Raw genomic sequence first — 16,845 nt, 5'->3', positions numbered from 1 at the left:
TAACCGTCAACAATGGCGCTTACGTTTTATCAGGTTTCCTTTAATGCCGTTTACATCTTTTAGTTGACGCTTACACCCAGTTTTTTCATTCCCACCAATTCTATGCCGCTTACGCCCAAATATTAAAACATCGATTCTCGGATGAATACAAATGATAGCGATGTTTAGGTTCGATAAATCGATGTATAATAATGACGTTTACAATAATATGCAAAAACATCGATTTTGAAAAAAGTGGCGCTTACGCCCTTTTACCTTCTAACCATCGATATAGTACCTTATCTTTTAGAAAATTGGATCAAGATGGTACTTTATAGAGGTAATTTTTCGATTTTCTTGATAGTTATTTAATGCCACGAGAAAAACCACCGGAAAATTACGATATAACGCTAAAAATGGGATTTTAATTTCTAACGCTTTGTTTATCAACATAGAAACGAATAAAAAATAATAATATTTTAATATTAATTCAACTTACATGATAAAATAAATAATAACAAAATATAAAATATCCAGACTGACAAACCGTCTCCGCTCAGAATCGTTTTTCTTATACAATGATATTATATTATTGAATTCAAGTCTAATACAACCATTATACAATGACCCACTTGTAATCTACTGTACAGCAGAGCGACATCCACTTACCTGTTTTTTTAATTTGTTAATTACCCACTTAAAATAAAACAATGCATTTGATAATAATACTTACATTTAACCTGATGTGAAGTTTGAGGAGTTTTTGAACGTTCTTCTTTAGAATTACGTAATGGATCAAATTCTTTAGTAACTCCATTATCTGTTGGTATTTCTGCTGATGCAACATTCACTGGTTCTTGTTCTAATATAATAATTAGTAAATAAATACATTGATCAACTAATACTAATTTAGTATTGATTATTATTACGTATAGGATTTGACATATTATTATTGTTTCCTTCACTAGTAACTTCAATTGTATCTAATAACCATGTCACAGCATCTCTTATTTCTCGCAATTGTTTTTTTAGTTCGTCAGGATTTAGTTTTGACTTCAGTCGTTCTTGATAGCTTAAGTTATTCATAAATACTTGCAGTTTTAAGACCCTACTTGTTTGTAAAGCAAATGATAAGTCTTGACTATCAAACACAGTAACCAAATCTCCATCTAAAAGTAAACACAAATTATTATAGTTACCCTCCAATATTTAAATAATCATAATTTATTTAACCATTATAATATTTGAATTAATTAATAAATTTTATTAAATTTTAAAGCAATATGAATAAAGGTAATTCCACCTTCGTCTTTGTATTTGATGGTGAGATCATCATTAGCTGTTAATTTTCCATTAAATATTCGTTGCATCATTAATAATAATTCATCATATGTTATAGATTCATTATGAATTAACACTTTTCTTATGTCATCGCCTAATTGAACCTGAAGAAATACTTTTTGTTATACATGGAGTTGATTAAAATTACATTGGTACACCATAGACATACTTTAATTATAACTTTGCCCACTAAATCTATGGGTTGAAACGTCGACTTGTCTGAATCCATGATTGGAAACTACAATATTTACGTCTAAATATAAAATCAAAATCATAACAATAGATTAATGCATAACCAAAAAAACAAAACATATCTATAAATATCTCTCTTCTTGAGAAACCACGTCTAAAATCAGATCACGGTCTTGTAAGGGGGACAAGACCGTGGATCAAATGAGAACCTCTATCATAGGTACTTTGTACTTACCACGGAGCACGAAAATCGGAAGAAAAAAACTTGAATATTGATATTAATAACTAAATTAAGAAGACACCACCAGTGACAATTTCCAAGTACTAGCAACTAGCAAGTGGCATGTAGCAACCGCAACCACTTACAAATTACAATAAACTAAGATGAAAAATATTATACTATATAATACTGAATAGTGAATAGCGTTGCCGATGGGCAATGGCCAATGAGCATAAAAATTATATTTTTTTGTGCAGTTATCATCGGTGTATCGGAGAAGCAAACAGCAAACATTAACATAACAAGTAACAACAAAATGGAGTTACAAGTCTTAATTGAATATTGGTCACACTGATCCTTTAAAACTTTTAAATTATTTTGTTCAGTACTCACTGCTTGACGGTAACATCAATAAATATCATAGAACATTATTTAAGATACAATGAACTGGAAACGAGCAGCTTATCAGTGGCCACAAATGTGTATCAAGTGATATGGGGAGGGTCGAATCGGGGACCGACAGTTTACAACGCCATCTGTATAAAACACGGAATCAAGCATAGACTAATTTACAAAATGTGAGCCAAATAAAACCACCGGTAGCGCTGAAAACATTCGGTCCCCGATGTGAGGAACCTTTTGGCGTTCGTCCCTCAACCACCGCCGACCGTGTCGGTACCAGTCAAGTTCTGTGATTATGTCCGTGATGATAATAGTAATAATAATAATCAAAAACAAAACAATGACGATAAGCCGAGTCTCTAATGATCTTAATTTCTTATTAGTAAATATATAGTTATCTATTATTTGTTTCCAATTTGTCAATGATTGTGATTCGTGGATTGAAAATTAAATTTTAAGTCATTAAATTAATATTATGATCATTTTTCTTTATTTGAGTTAATTTCAAACCGGTCAACATTTTGAGGTTTACCTATTCATAGTTTTTTCTGGTCACTGATAGTTAACATAATTAACATAATCTCTGTATACAATATTTAATTGGCTTCATAATTAATACATTACTTATTACTATTGTAACTTAACAAGTGTTAAATTATTGATTGTTTATTATTTTAAATTCAATGATATAATATAGTTTTTAATTTTACTATACAATGGAGAGCAACCGTGATGAGGCTTCCCGCTGCATTGAGTTGACTAGAATATACATAAAAAAAAAGGATTTGGATAATGCTTGGAAATTTTCGGTTAAAGCTAACAAATTATACCCATCATCGGAAACAAAACGTGAGTTACCTTAACACCTTTGATCAAATTATTATTTACAACAGACACTAATCAACAGGGCCGGCTAAGGCATGGGCATCGGTGCGTCCGAACTGGTCTTTAATTTTAAGTGGATAGACAGTATTTTAACTTTAAATATTGTGGACAATTTTTAAATTACCCCGGGCAAAAAATCTGTCAGCTTGTTGTATTTATTATATTTTTAACAGTCTATATATAATTCTACAATGATCCCTGTGATTTTTAATGTTTTTTTTTTTTTGTAAACAGGAACTGTGTTTTTAGTAAATTATTAACTAAAATTTGTACTGTGTGATAGAATTTCGGTTAATATTACTTGAAAAAATTAAAGTAATTCAAAATCGAACTCAAAAGGGGGGGGGGGGGTGATTGAATTAAAAAAAATTCAATGTTTTGTTGCACATGAGTGGATATTTGAAAGAAATTTAAATGTTTAAAAAATATGTGTAATATTAAGCCATTTATGCAGTAAAAACCCCGAATGAAATTCAGCGACATATGTTAAAAAATGAATTTGTTATAACATTATTTTAGAATTTGTTAATTTGCTGTGAAAAATATTTTTAGTTTTTTCACCAATTCATTTATATTTGGTTTATAATTTGTAACTTTTAATAATTACATGCTGCACTGCATTCATCTGTGTTCTACGTTTTTTACAAACCTATAATTTAATTTTTTGAAAGACATCAACGATAATGAAAAATCGCTTACATTGTGGTCTTATTATTTATTATCAAAAAATAAATATAATATAAAATGTCGGGTTGCATGAAAGATGTATTCATATAATAATTCAATAAAATGTAATGGACCATCACGGGCCTTTAAATAATATTTAAAGAGACCTTTAGCTCACTATTGATTCATTAAATTTTAGTGATTGCTTATGCAACCCGGCATAAGTATTTTCATTTTTTGCTTGCCATCTTGGGCCCGCATGTCATTGATTTTCCATCCCTGAACTATGGGATATAAACTTTGTACTCTGTAGAATTCAACATATTATATGATACACTAAATTTGTCTACATCACAATATTTGATATCAATTTATTGTTTATCATTACATCTAGCTTGGTTAAGTACAAGACTAGTATTTAAATTAAATTAACCAAAACAATATTCTGTAGGTTTAATGAGAAAATTAAAATCATCAATGAAACGTTCAAAACAACGGTCAATGAAACGAAATCAATCAGGTGTGTATAACTTAAAAATATATATTGTATCATATTATCTAATCATATTTGTATATTCAAAGATGATTCTGATTCGTCATATAATGGTGATAATTCAAATTCATCTTCAAGTACTGACTGTGATACTAAGCAACCACCAAAAAAGGCAAAAATGGGCTACAAATCAAGTTTGTACAATATTACTTGTGTTTATATAGGTTTTATAGGAATTGTAAAAAGGTTTCGTTACACCTAAACAAAAAATAAAAGCTTAGGTATCTGTATTTAATTAAAAATTATGGCATATATATACTGTCAAACTGATATTAGTATTAAAATTATAAGAAATTAATTAATAACATATATTATAATTGTTACAGGTACTACTTATTCATATAAAATGTTTAAAGAGATAAATAAAGATGAATCTTTTAAGTGTCTTGAAAAAGCAGAAGAACACTTAAAAAGCAAACAATTTGACCTAGCAGAAAAGTTTATTCATAAATCAATCAAGCTTTTTCCAATGCCCAGAGCTGATGGTAAGCGTAATAAATTATACTATACTACTGAAGGGGACGTTGCACCTGCTTCGTCTTACACACGGATGACATATCAAATTTTCATTTGCCAGTTTCAATAGGCTGCTGTTAATTTTGATATTAGAATGAACTGACCTATTATAAAACTTTTAGGTTACAACATTATCTGAGTTCTCTAGTTGCTTTTTTTATGATATTTTAATTTTTAAGTGAATTATGAGCATTTTGAAATATTAATGTTTTACCTATTCATAGCTCACTGAAAAATTAAAATATTGTAAAAACCAATGAGAGAACACCGATAATGTTGTTGCTTAAAAGTTTGATAATAGGTTGATTCATTCTAATAACAAAACTGATCTCATCCTATTAAAATTAGCAAACAAAAATAGTAGTACGTGTGTAAGACAAAGAAAACACATGCGGGTGCAACGTCCTCTTAATAAGAATAAAAAAAAAAATAACAATTTATTGTTTTAGAACTTTTAAAACAGCTTCAAGAAATGAAAGATACTAATAAACCTGATTATACAGAAGAACAGGCAAATGTTGTTAAAAAGTAACTATATATAGTAGTTGATAATTTTCAATAAACCATAAATTTGTTCATTTTTTGTTTTTAAACAAAAACCAATAGAAAAGTTTTGAATAATACAATATTTTTCTTATATTATCAAATACAAAAATTATATTGTGTATAGTTATGGAGACAATTTATAGGGTTTGCCTAGTTTAGGTTAATAACTACTCTGTAGTCAAAAGTATAAGGTGCACAAACATTTTTATTTTAAACTTAATTTCCATTTAAATATATAGTCGGTGTCAGACTGTACCATCTATAACAGTGGTTTTCAAGTGGTGGGACGCGAGTCTATTACTGCCCTCGGACAATTTTTATCCAGCCCGCAGACAATGTAAAGTAAAAACCTGATAATAAAGTGCATAGATAGGCTCAGGGGCCCTTGCTAGTTTGTTTAATTTGCCATCAGACAGTAGCTGTTTTAAAAGTTTTCAATATTAAACGTTATTACATGATATCACTTCACATAAATCATTTGCCCAAAAATTTCCAGTAGTGAACTTCGTACATCAAAAATTGAGAACCTGCATATAAAATATTAAGTGCACTTATATAGCGTTCACGAATCATACATCAAATTTCGTGCAGTTAGTTGAGTATATAATATTATTTATAAAAAGTGAAAAAATTAGATAGATACATACAAATTAAAAAAAATACTTAAAAAACTGTTACAATTTGGTTTTTAACTATTTTTATTTATTATTTAAAAGCATATTTTATATGGTTAATTGAATGAATTAAAATTTTGATTAAAATCAATATCAATATTTTAACACCTATACTACTATTCCCCCCCCCCTTTTTGTCACCTTATCTATACCATAACATTTATATTATTAAAAATTGGTTCAGAATATCATACAAATTATAAACATGTTACCTATGCTAATATGGTCTGAATTCTAAATCCTGTCTGGAGCTACTCACATATTCATCAGATCAACTTCTTATTATTATTAAATACATATTCAGCTCAATAATTGTTGTCAATACTTTGGTTTTACATATTTGCCAGATATCACTACTAAATATTATGAATACAAACCACAAGTGTCAATACTCAATAATTGTAAATTAACTAATTTTTATTTTTAGGGTGAAAAATAGTCAAAATTACTACACAATGTTAAACATTAAAACTACTGCAACTATTCCTGAAATAAAAAAAGCATATAAGAAATTAGCTTTATTGTTACATCCGGATAAAAATTCTGCACCGGGTTCTGGAGAAGTTTTTATAGGTAAAAAGAAAAATAATATTATATATATTTAGTAGGTTTTTATTATAAATTAATATTTTTTATTTTTATCAGTTGTTACTAATGCTGTTGAAACATTATGTGATTATACAAAACGTAAAATGTACGACCAAACTTTAAGAAAACCTTCTACTTCTACATCTAGTCATTATTCACAAAGTTCCTACCGTAAGTAGTTTATTAACACCAAAGAAAAATAGTTAAAACTGATTTTTGACCTCAACAAAACACAAATTAATATACCATATTAATATACCATATTAATATGATGAATAACATTTGATTTTGTAGATATTTATCAAATGTATTATTTTTTTAGGACATCAATCTCCTCATTACCATTCAGGATATAGTGGACGTCGATACCCATTTACATTCTATCAAAGTTCACATGGTACATGTTGTGAGTCCACTGATGATGATAATGAGGATGAGTATTGTACTGACCATGAGTATTTTAATAGTTTTTATGACTCATATGATTATTAATTTGTAAAATACTGTATTATTATTTTTAACCTTGAAAACTTAATATTATTATTTAAATTAATGGTAAAAAGTAGGAAAATGTAATTAATTAATATGTTTCTTGATATTTTTGATTTCTAAAATTACATAAAAAAATCTATGTGAATGTCAATAACAATTTAGAAGATTATAAAAAGTTTTTATACAAACATTGAAACCTAAACAATTCAACAAAATATCAATAAATAATTATTATGTATATTTTATACTTGGGTTGCTTAATTACAGTAATCCCTCGTTATCCGCGGATTTTTAATCCGCGGTTTCGATTATCCGCGGTTGGGTCGGCGATAACATTTTATTTATAAATACAATAAAATTTTATCTTTATTATACCCATACTTATAACAGATAAGCTACACAAAGTATATACCTTAATTTTTTTTTTTTTTTTTCAACCCGAAGCTTGGTTTACAGCTCCAATTCTCCATTCTAATCGATTCCTCGCCTTTTCTTTGAGTTCTTTGAAGGTTTTGACTTTTGCATCAATTTTAATTTGTCCTATATACGAGTTCCGCGGGCGTCCTGCAGTTTTCTTTCCTTCTATCATACCCTCCAATATTATATTATGCAATTCTTCCAGGTGTCTCAGGGCATGTCCAACCATTTTCCAGCGTCTTCCTCTAATCGCATCTATGAGTGTACGTTTTTCTCCCACTGTTCTAAGTACTTTTTCATTCGTTTTCCGCTCTATCCAACTTATCCTTTCCATACGCCTCCAGCACCACATTTCGAACGCTTCTAATTTTTTCTTTTCGGTATCATTTATTACCCAAGTTTCACATCCATATGTTGCAACACTCCATACATATGTTTTTATAAGTTTCTTCTTGATATTAAGATGTATCTTTTTTGAAGTGAGCAACTTATGTTTTTTACTAAAGGCAATTTTTGCTAATGCTATACATACCTTAATATGTACGGTTAATTTGTTATATCTTAAAATTGTTCAGTTGTTGGTTGATATTAGTGCGTGACACGTGTACGGTTGTATGTACATATTACTACATTTAATTTAATTTATATTTGTAATTAATTTAGTACCATACATACTTCATTTTAAATGGCTTCTCAACCTAAAATTTCAATGAAAAGGAGAAGAAAAGTTTTGACACTCGTACAAAAAATTGAAATTTTGGATAAAATAAAAAGTGGTGATACCATAGCGTCACTTGCTAGGAAGTACGAAATGAACGAGTCTAGTGTTCGAGAAATAAGAAAAAATGAAGTGACAATACGACGCAGTGTTATGGAAAGTGCCCCTATTTCCAGTAAAACGTGTTTTATCACGCGCGATGGTGGAGAAGACCAAAAAAGCCTTAAATATTTGGATTGAAGACCAGACCCAAAAAAAAATTCCTCTCAGTTCTATAATTATACGAGAAAAGGCTAAACAACTTCATTAACATTTTAGAAGTTCATCAAAGGGGGATAGCAAAAATTCGTCGTTTCTCGCAAGCAAAGGCTGGTTTGAAAAATTCAAAAATCGGTGTAACCTTCACAACGTCAAGCTAGTTGGCGAGTCTGCCTCGGCAGACCATTTAGCAGCCAAAAATTGTCCTATAGAGTTAAAAAATGTCATTGAACAGGATGGTTACACCCCCGAACAGGTATTCAATGCAGACGAAACAGGTCTTTTTTTGAAAAGAATGCCATCATGAACTTTTTTATCAAAAAAAGAAAAAACAGCACCGGGATTCAAGGCAGCTAAAGACAGACTTACCTTATTGCTTTGTGCTAATGCTTGTGGTTTCATGATAAAGTCAATGGTCGTTTATAAATCACTTAAACCACTAGCCTTCAAATCTAAAGACATGAATCACTTGCCAGTGTTTTGGAGAGCAAATAATAAAGCTTGGGTCACTGCACAAATTTTTAGTGATTGGTTTACAAACTGTTTTATTCCTCAAGTAGAGATGTACCTAAAATTAAAAAATCTCCCTTTTAAAGCTTTATTGCTGATTGACAATGCCCCTGGCCATCCCACCTCATTAAAATTTCAACATTCTGACATTGAAGTCATGTTTATGCCTCCAAACACTACCTCACTTCTTCAACCATTAGACCAAGGAGTGATTGCAGCGTTTAAGGCCTATTACGTACGAAGAACTTTTCAACGTCTATTAAAAAACTTAGAAGAAGATCCAGAACTTACAGTTACACAAGGATGGAAAAATTATGACATCGCTAAATGTCTCGTCAATATCAAAGAATCACTGGATGAAGTTCAGCCCTCGACTATAAATGCTTGTTGGCAAAAATTATGGCCAGAAGTTGTGTTAAAAAGCGATAAAATTGACAATCTGAACACCACGGTGAATCAAATCGTAGAAATTGCTCGGAACGTAAAAGGTTTTGATGAGGTAAATAGAGACGACATAGAAGAAATGATGTTGAACTATGATCAGGAACTTACATTGGAGGATCTAGAAGAAATTACCGAAACCCCGAACGAACCAAAACAATCCGAACATGATGAAGAGGAAGAAGAACCTGTGAAGCCGGATTTCTCCTCTAAATCAATCAAAGAGATTTTTCATTAGCAAACCAACTAACTGAATAAGTTCTTATGACGGATCCACTCACTGAAAGAGCATTAAAGTTCAAAAGAGGAATCTAAGAATTGCCGGTGCCTTACGAAGAAGTTCGCAAAGACATAGAAAACAAAAGGAAACCAACATCAATTACAAATTTTTTTCATCCTTCCTAATATATTATGTATGTATGTATAAATAATTAATAAATTATATTAAAAAATTAAATACATAATATGTAATTGTAAAACATATTAACCTTTTTGTGTAATAAAAATACAAATAAATAAAAATGTCTAATAAAAATTAAAAATTGTATGTAAATAAAACCTAACTTCCCGTTTTACATTGCTTTATGGTCTCGTTACCCGCGGTTTCGATATCCGCGCAACTTTCCTGGAACCTAACCTCCGCGGATAACGAGGGATTACTGTATTTGAATATAATTATTGATATATGTATATTATGAGTTATAAGTTTATGTATACATTTTGGAGAATAATATAGTGTGTACATTGTATTGGGTATTTTGTATGTATTTTTTTTTCTAGTTTACTGTCCAGTAAGTTAATTTTTGAAGTTATAGAAAAATAGGGGGCATTTTATGTTTTTAAGCAACTATATTGTAATTTAAAAAAAAAATGGTTGAATATATAAGCTTTTAGACTAAGCTTTTTAGGAATCACTTTTTGTTTTAAAACCAGATGTGCTATACTCTATTTACCGAGAGTTACCCACTTCCGCGCATGAATGCTTTTCTAATACTTTAAGCCGCCCGAACATTCAGACCCCCGAGTAGGAGACCGGCGGTCTGTGATTGGTCGGCGGTGTTCGGCGATTGGCAGTGCTCGTCGTAGTAGGCAGCTGCTACTGGCGACGATCCCCACCAGCGCTGCAACGAGGCGGTGACATGCGCGGCCGCGACCGGTTTTCGTCGCGCGAGTGGGTAACTCTCGGTAAATAGAGTATAATATATACGAAGATGTAAAATGTATATTATGAATGTAATGCAATTATTTCATGGAATTTTTAAAAAAAAATCCTTATCTTAAGGTTTTTTAAAATTGTTAATTGAAATTTGACTTCATAAAAAGCCTTAATATTTTTTCAAAGAGTATACACTATAGTATACACTAACCTACATGTATACAAAATTAAAATCGGATATTCCGAATTTCTGAAGTAGGTTTGCGTAATTTACCACCGCTTATTTGTGTAAAACTTATGAAAAATATCTGTTTTGCCCTTAATCATATTGTATTATTGTTTCATCATAAGTCAACTGACTTTACTATGATTAATAAATATATTATTATTTATTAATAATACATTTTTCTATATAAAATTGTTCTATTTTTATTTAAGCTTTGAAAATTTAATAATAGATTCCCCTTAAGTTTTCTTACATTTGACAACAAAAAATAAGTTTACCGGAAAATTAAATTAATTTTTTACGTATGAGCTTTTGAAGATAGACATTTTATATTCACCTGTAAATTAACAAATTCTCATACAACGATTTTCTTATTTTGTTGTTATTCTAAAATTAATAACGGTATTTGCTTGATATTTTCATCAATTGTTTATTTTATCATTTATATTATATCTAAATGATACAATTTTTAAAATATTTCTACTTCTTATGAGTTATTTATAGACATTTGAAATTTTCTATTTTTTTTTTTTTTAATGTCAATAAAATAATTAAAATATCTTGCTAAGGACCAATTAAGGCTTGAGCTGGTTCAAAATCAATTAATTTTGCACTTAGCCTATGTTCTCAAAATTGAGCATATTCAACATGATTACTACCCCCTGAAACATGCGTTAAATATTCTCTAACTTTCCTCGCGACATTACAAAACGGACATCCAATTTCTTTCCTCTCTTCCTAATTGCTCTATCCTAATTGCCTGATCTCTTTACCAGCATAGTAGTAAATATTTATATTTCTCCAGAAGATAATCACCCTTCCTTGTTCTATCTTATTTCACTTACTATATTTAGTTGTCATAACCATCCTATTTTTTCCCTTCTATTTTGGCATAATTCTAGTTTAGCAACCTATCGATTTTTAAATTTTTTTTTTTTGTTAATGTGTGTTTTATAGGGTGCTTTATAAGAATGTAAAAAAAAAAGCCCGGGCAAACTTCGTTTTGAAGTTATTGGTAAAAAACTTCAAAATCTGAATTTTTTCGTTGCGCGCATTTTTTTTAAAATAAATACTTAGAATAGAATATTTAAAAATTTTTTTTTTTTCAAAATATGTGGTTTTTAACGCTTAATAGATTGGTGAAATCAATATCATATTTACTTTTGAAGTTGTGCAAGTCGAGGGATATTTTCGATTTGCTGAGCGGAGCGACGGTGCCGAGGAGCGTAGCGACGAGTCCCACAACACGCGTATAGGCATTGCCCATAGGTATACCATACGCAAACATTTAAAATATTATTTTCAATGTTTACGTGCAAAAACTTCAAAAGTAAGTATGATAGGTAAGTTTTGATTTCACCAATATATTAAGCGTTAAAAACTACACATTTTGAAAAAAAAAATTTAAAAATATTCTATTCTATTTATTTAAAAAAAAAAATGCGCGCAACGAAAAAATTCAGTTTTTGAAGTTTTTCATCAATAACTTCAAAAAGTTTTCCCGGGCTTTTTTTTACATTCTTATAAAGCATCCTAAAGCACACATTTTGAAAAAAAAAAATTAAAAAATCGATTGGTTGCTAACCTAGAATCGTTCCCTTATTTTATATGTTGATATTATTTATATTATTTGATTTTTGATTTTTATTGTTTATATATATCCACCTTGCACATATTCATGATGTTATTTTATTCGGTGTATTCTGTGACGGGTCGCTACCTTTTGTTCCACAAAACATTTGTTCCAAAAAATATTTGTTCCAGCGATCAGCTGTTTGATAATTAGATAATTGCCGCTTCTATCACTTCTATCCGTCGTTAAGGACAAAATATGTTATTATTGCCAGTATTATAGGACAATACTGAAATTTGAAAATGCCAATATCTGTGAAAGTGTTAAGTAATAGGGTGCAATAATTAAATAATTTGAGTAACTATATTCTAAATTAAAGAACTGAAAATTTACTTAATACAATTATTGTATCACCTTGTTTTCAAAGTAAAATGTTGAGCCTAAAACTTTTTCGTCGACTCAATGTAAGTATTCACATCACATTTAAATGATGTCCTACCAATCAATTTCTCATTTTTAATGCAAAAAAACCAAATGTCTTGTTTACACTTCACACTTACAGTAAGTATTTTGTTCCCCAAGCGACTGGTGACATTAAATTGAATCACATACTTTGACAGTGCGTTAAATGATATTAGTCTTTGGGCGGAAAACATTAAACCTGCATAAAAAGATACCATAAGTGTACACATAAAAATGAGAAATTTATTGGTAGGACATCATTTAAATGTGATGTTTTATTTTATTATAGAAGCCTTTACTGGCTGCTCCAATGATGGCACGTTTCACTGGAAGTGCTGCAGCTGTTAAGACTGGAAAAAATTATGCTAGCCATTGGAGAACAGAACGTATTGTTTCTATAGCACTTATGGGATTGTTTCCTGCCTCAGTATTATATTCATCACAAATAGTTGACACTTTATTAGCAGGAAGCATTAGTCTCCATGTTTACTGGTAATACCATAATATTATTAAAGTTAATTGTATTGTTTTATTTATAAGAGTTAATCTAATTTGGAATATTAAAGTGAATTGACCAACTATCAAACTTAAAATATGTTAAAGGTAAGAACAATATCTGTGTTTTTACATTGGTTTTTACTTTTTACGCAAGATGAGCAAAATTACAATTTAAAATGCTCATAGATCGATTAAAAATTAAAATATTGTAAAAAACCAACATACTAAATCAGATCATGTTCTTACCTTATTCACTCAACAAAGACAACACATGGGGGCTTTAGCGAAATCTCTTATCAGTATGGAATTTTACGGATAAATTAAGAGGACGTCTCACCCGTATGTGTTTCTCCGTCTTGCAAATGTACATTATAGTTAATTTTTAGTTAACAACAATCCGTTTTACTCTGTTATTTGTACATTTTAAAATACTCATAACTCGCTTTAAAATTAAAATATAATAAAAAGTATATGAGATGCCTTAGATAATAATCTTACTTTAAATTTTTAAGAGGAAATTTCACTCTAATTTTAGACAATACAGAGTAAAAATAAATTTATTATTTTGAACGAAAAATTGTCGTTGTGGCGTCCTCTTGATTTCAAATATACTCTGATCCCTGTAAGTCGACCAACTGTTTTGTTTTTTGCACACGCGAAGTATGGTAAAAACGTTGTGACAATACAGTTCACTGTAGTTCTACAGTTTCACGTCGCGAAACACCACAGTGTATATGTACCAAACAGTATTGTCACAACGTTTTCACCATACTCTGCGTGATCAAAAAAAAAGTGGGTCAACTCACGGGGAACAGAATGTCAGAATATAGCATTAATATATTTTTTTTTAATATCTACAGTTTAGATAAAAAAGCTTGCAATATAAAATTTTTTCGGGGGGAATACTTCATATTCGTATGCCGTTAACATAAGTATAAATAATAGTGCTTGAATATTGTAAAATAAAAAATATATTAGCAATAATATACTAAGTACATTTTTTTAATAAAAAATATAATTATTATTCATACAAATATTTTTATTTTATTTTTAAGGGGACTTGAAGCATTGGTAGTTGACTATTTACGTGTGCCAGTTGTAGGACAGCTGGCTAACAAAGCTGGACATGCAGCTATTACTCTTCTTGCGATTGTCACCTTGGCTGGATTTTTGCAAGTTATTTTTGTCGGTGATGGACTTGGCAATGCCATTGTTACACTTTGGAAATTGTAATATTACTTAATGTGTTTTTAATGTAGTGGTGTAACATGTAAATATTAAATATTCTGTTGAATAAAATGATAATTTTATCCATTTTTTTGTAGTATGGAGATTAAAATCAATTTCAGTTATAGTTACAAGCAATAAATAAATCATTACTTACAATAACATTTTTGTACACATTTTATCCTACTAATAACTAAAATTATAATATACAATGTGTCCTTTCAAAAAGTGACCGTCCAGCGTTATATGTTAGTATACCTAAAGTTATGAAAAAAAAACCCTTTAAGGGGGTCTATCTATTAATTTTTTTAGTTTTAGGCAATTTGACCTTATTTTAAACAAAACGGAACCTACTGTACATTTGCTGAAGTATCTTCAAAACTTTTTATCGCAATTTTTTTTATAGTTATATTTTGTATAAGTTATTTTATTAAAGACATTTTTAAAAGCCCTTTTTTATATTTCTCATCAACCACCTACCCAAAATAGCAAAGCATAAAAGTACAAAATAAAATTTAAGATGGTATGGCAATTTTTTTCCTGTCACTAAGATCAACATTTTGACTAAATATCTGATCTCCACAAGAAAATACTGATTCAAAAATGCAGTGGTGCCGAACCAATTTTTTTTAGGTGTGGCAACAAACAATTACTTATACCTACCCCAATTGGATGTTGGATATTAGAACTAAGTCATGAGGGTAACCCCCACCCCACCAATTTTAAATCTAAAAAATATTTTCACAAGTTATAATATTTATTACCGCATTATGTCTACATTTTAGCATTATTGAATATCTTAACATATTACACTTAGGATCATCCCCAGAAAAAGCCTCCTCAAAATGAAAACCATGTTTATTTTTTAGGTTGTTAGTCTGCCCACAGACCACGTATACTACTCCCCTCCAACCGCAACCCCTAAGGTGTCGCCCTCCCACCAACCAGGTTTGCTATTTTAGCCCCAAGGGTTTGGGAGCCGAGCCTCCATCCAAAACGGAAATATTTACACGACACCAGTTTTGAATTAAATTTATCCTAATGGTTTTGTTGTAATTCAAATATAATTAGGTACCTAACCCTAATGAGTTAAAATCTTAATCAAATACTTAAAGTACCTACCTACATATTTTTATATAGACCTGATTATTTCGGAGTTATTTTACATTATGTAGAGTCTGCATAGGTAGTAGGTACCTACCTAATAACTCATTACTATAGCAAAATTACAATAAAAACAGTGTTTGGAACGTTCACAAAAAAAATGAATTCGTTCACATTCACGTTCAGTGCTTAAAAAAGGAACTCGTTCTCGTTCAAATTCATATTTTTTTCAAATGAACTCGTTCACGTTCTTTGAAAACATGAATGGTTTCATTTCGTCGTTCATTTAATTTATTTTGTTTTATTTGTATGTATCGTTTAAATACGAATACAACATCGTGGAAATCATAAATTTATTAAACATTATTGTTTCATGTCTAGGAGTGCTCGCTGGAATTTCGTGTGTTTTATTTTTATAACTCATAATATATATTATATATCATAATAGTATTATCAATCAATATTTATTAAATAATAAATAAATTTGAACGTCTTAAAAATCGTTCAAATTCATTAAATATATTATAACCGTCGTTCACGTTCAAGTTGTTTTTGAAAAAAACGAGTGACGTTCACATATCGTCAACTAAATATGAACATGAACGCATGAACGACGTTCATTTCAAACACCGATTAAAAATACAACAGCTTGGACGTTACCAAATAGGTATGTGATTTTTTATTTATTAGATTTACGAAATTCGTTACCAAATGTATTCATTTTTTTTCCTTTTAGATTCTGAGTGGAACGATGAATGTATTGATTTTACAATGATGTGTGTTTTTTTATTTTTTTTTTTTATTTTTGTGTCTGTTATCACGTTTTAGGACAGTAAAAGTGCTTGGATTTTTTTCAACAGTACCTTTTCTGATAGGAAAGTGAATCTAGTTGGTACTTTGGGGGGTCAAAAGTAAAATTTTTCCAATAGTTTTCAAAAGCGCCGTGAAAAACAAAAGAAAAATTAAGGAAAAACGGGAATTTTTACGCAAAATCTGTTTTCGAGAAAATCGATTTTGGTTTTAGGTGTAACTTTAAAAAAAATGACCGTAGATATATGAAATTTTGACTGAATGTTTATCTTAGCATTTGCTATACACCATAACATTTTCAAAATATTTTGATTTATTTTGAGCTCTTTATGGACATTTTCATTGTCCATTTTTTTTTAGTTTTTTTCTAAAAATATCAATAAAATTTTAT

At 29.7% G+C, this 16,845-nt stretch overlaps 4 protein-coding genes across 5 annotated transcripts in view; 3 read left to right on the top strand and 1 right to left on the bottom strand.

Moving 5' to 3' along the window:
* Positions 1–2,039, bottom strand: part of LOC100168259 (protein TFG) — a 5,682-nt gene extending 3,643 nt beyond the window's left edge. The window contains exons 1-5 of the mRNA XM_001943549.4: positions 1,748–2,039; positions 1,490–1,573; positions 1,283–1,424; positions 909–1,148; positions 713–841 (exon numbers count right to left, since the gene is read on the bottom strand). Coding sequence (XP_001943584.1) covers positions 713–841; positions 909–1,148; positions 1,283–1,424; positions 1,490–1,549 — 571 coding nt within the window. The 5' untranslated portion in view covers positions 1,550–1,573; positions 1,748–2,039. The remainder of the gene's footprint in view (positions 1–712; positions 842–908; positions 1,149–1,282; positions 1,425–1,489; positions 1,574–1,747) is intronic.
* Positions 2,040–2,428: 389 nt separating this feature from the next.
* On the top strand, positions 2,429–7,344 carry LOC100160660 (dnaJ homolog subfamily B member 14). Its single transcript, XM_001942970.5, has 8 exons — positions 2,429–2,983; positions 4,137–4,205; positions 4,268–4,372; positions 4,565–4,723; positions 5,204–5,282; positions 6,402–6,547; positions 6,620–6,733; positions 6,885–7,344. The coding sequence occupies exons 1-8, from the start codon at positions 2,851–2,853 to the stop codon at positions 7,052–7,054; spliced, it is 975 nt and encodes a 324-aa protein (XP_001943005.2). The 5' UTR covers positions 2,429–2,850; the 3' UTR covers positions 7,055–7,344.
* A 1,515-nt stretch (positions 7,345–8,859) lies between these two features.
* On the top strand, positions 8,860–9,636 carry LOC103309539 (tigger transposable element-derived protein 1-like). The gene has a single exon (XM_008185174.1). The coding sequence runs from the start codon at positions 8,860–8,862 to the stop codon at positions 9,634–9,636; it is 777 nt and encodes a 258-aa protein (XP_008183396.1).
* Positions 9,637–12,619: 2,983 nt separating this feature from the next.
* Positions 12,620–14,704, top strand: LOC100166213 (succinate dehydrogenase [ubiquinone] cytochrome b small subunit, mitochondrial-like). 2 transcript variants are annotated; one of them, NM_001162220.2, is made up of 3 exons: positions 12,620–12,817; positions 13,105–13,307; positions 14,369–14,702. In NM_001162220.2, exons 1-3 carry the CDS (start codon positions 12,785–12,787, stop codon positions 14,544–14,546), a joined length of 414 nt encoding a protein of 137 aa, NP_001155692.1. In that variant the 5' UTR covers positions 12,620–12,784; the 3' UTR covers positions 14,547–14,702. The 2 variants fall into 2 exon arrangements, with proteins under 2 accessions (NP_001155692.1, XP_016660083.1); XM_016804594.2 differs by lacking the exon at positions 12,620–12,817 and adding an exon at positions 12,857–12,914 and having other exon boundaries at positions 14,369–14,704.
* Positions 14,705–16,845: the final 2,141 nt, after the last annotated feature.

The sequence above is a fragment of the Acyrthosiphon pisum genome, chromosome A2 (assembly GCF_005508785.2).
Source record: "Acyrthosiphon pisum isolate AL4f chromosome A2, pea_aphid_22Mar2018_4r6ur, whole genome shotgun sequence".
In the NCBI taxonomy this organism is placed as follows: Eukaryota; Metazoa; Arthropoda; class Insecta; order Hemiptera; family Aphididae; genus Acyrthosiphon; species Acyrthosiphon pisum.
Note: the sequence above shows the minus strand (reverse complement) of the source record. Positions and strands in the feature narration are given on the sequence as shown.

What these genes read in the sequence shown, in the direction of transcription:
- LOC100160660 (XM_001942970.5), top strand. Translation starts at nt 2,851, where the DNA reads ATGGAGAGCAACCGTGATGAGGCTTCCCGCTGCATTGAGTTGACTAGA. An exon ending in AAAAATGGGCTACAAATCAA is followed by an intron (nt 4,373 to 4,564) that starts GTTTGTACAATA and finishes TAATTGTTACAG; the next exon opens with GTACTACTTATTCATATAAA. An exon ending in CAGGCAAATGTTGTTAAAAA is followed by an intron (nt 5,283 to 6,401) that starts GTAACTATATAT and finishes TTTTATTTTTAG; the next exon opens with GGTGAAAAATAGTCAAAATT.
- LOC103309539 (XM_008185174.1), top strand. Translation starts at nt 8,860, where the DNA reads ATGGTCGTTTATAAATCACTTAAACCACTAGCCTTCAAATCTAAAGAC.
- LOC100166213 (XM_016804594.2), top strand. Translation starts at nt 12,873, where the DNA reads ATGCAAAAAAACCAAATGTCTTGTTTACACTTCACACTTACA. An exon ending in GTTTACACTTCACACTTACA is followed by an intron (nt 12,915 to 13,104) that starts GTAAGTATTTTG and finishes ATTTTATTATAG; the next exon opens with AAGCCTTTACTGGCTGCTCC. An exon ending in ATTAGTCTCCATGTTTACTG is followed by an intron (nt 13,308 to 14,368) that starts GTAATACCATAA and finishes TTTATTTTTAAG; the next exon opens with GGGACTTGAAGCATTGGTAG.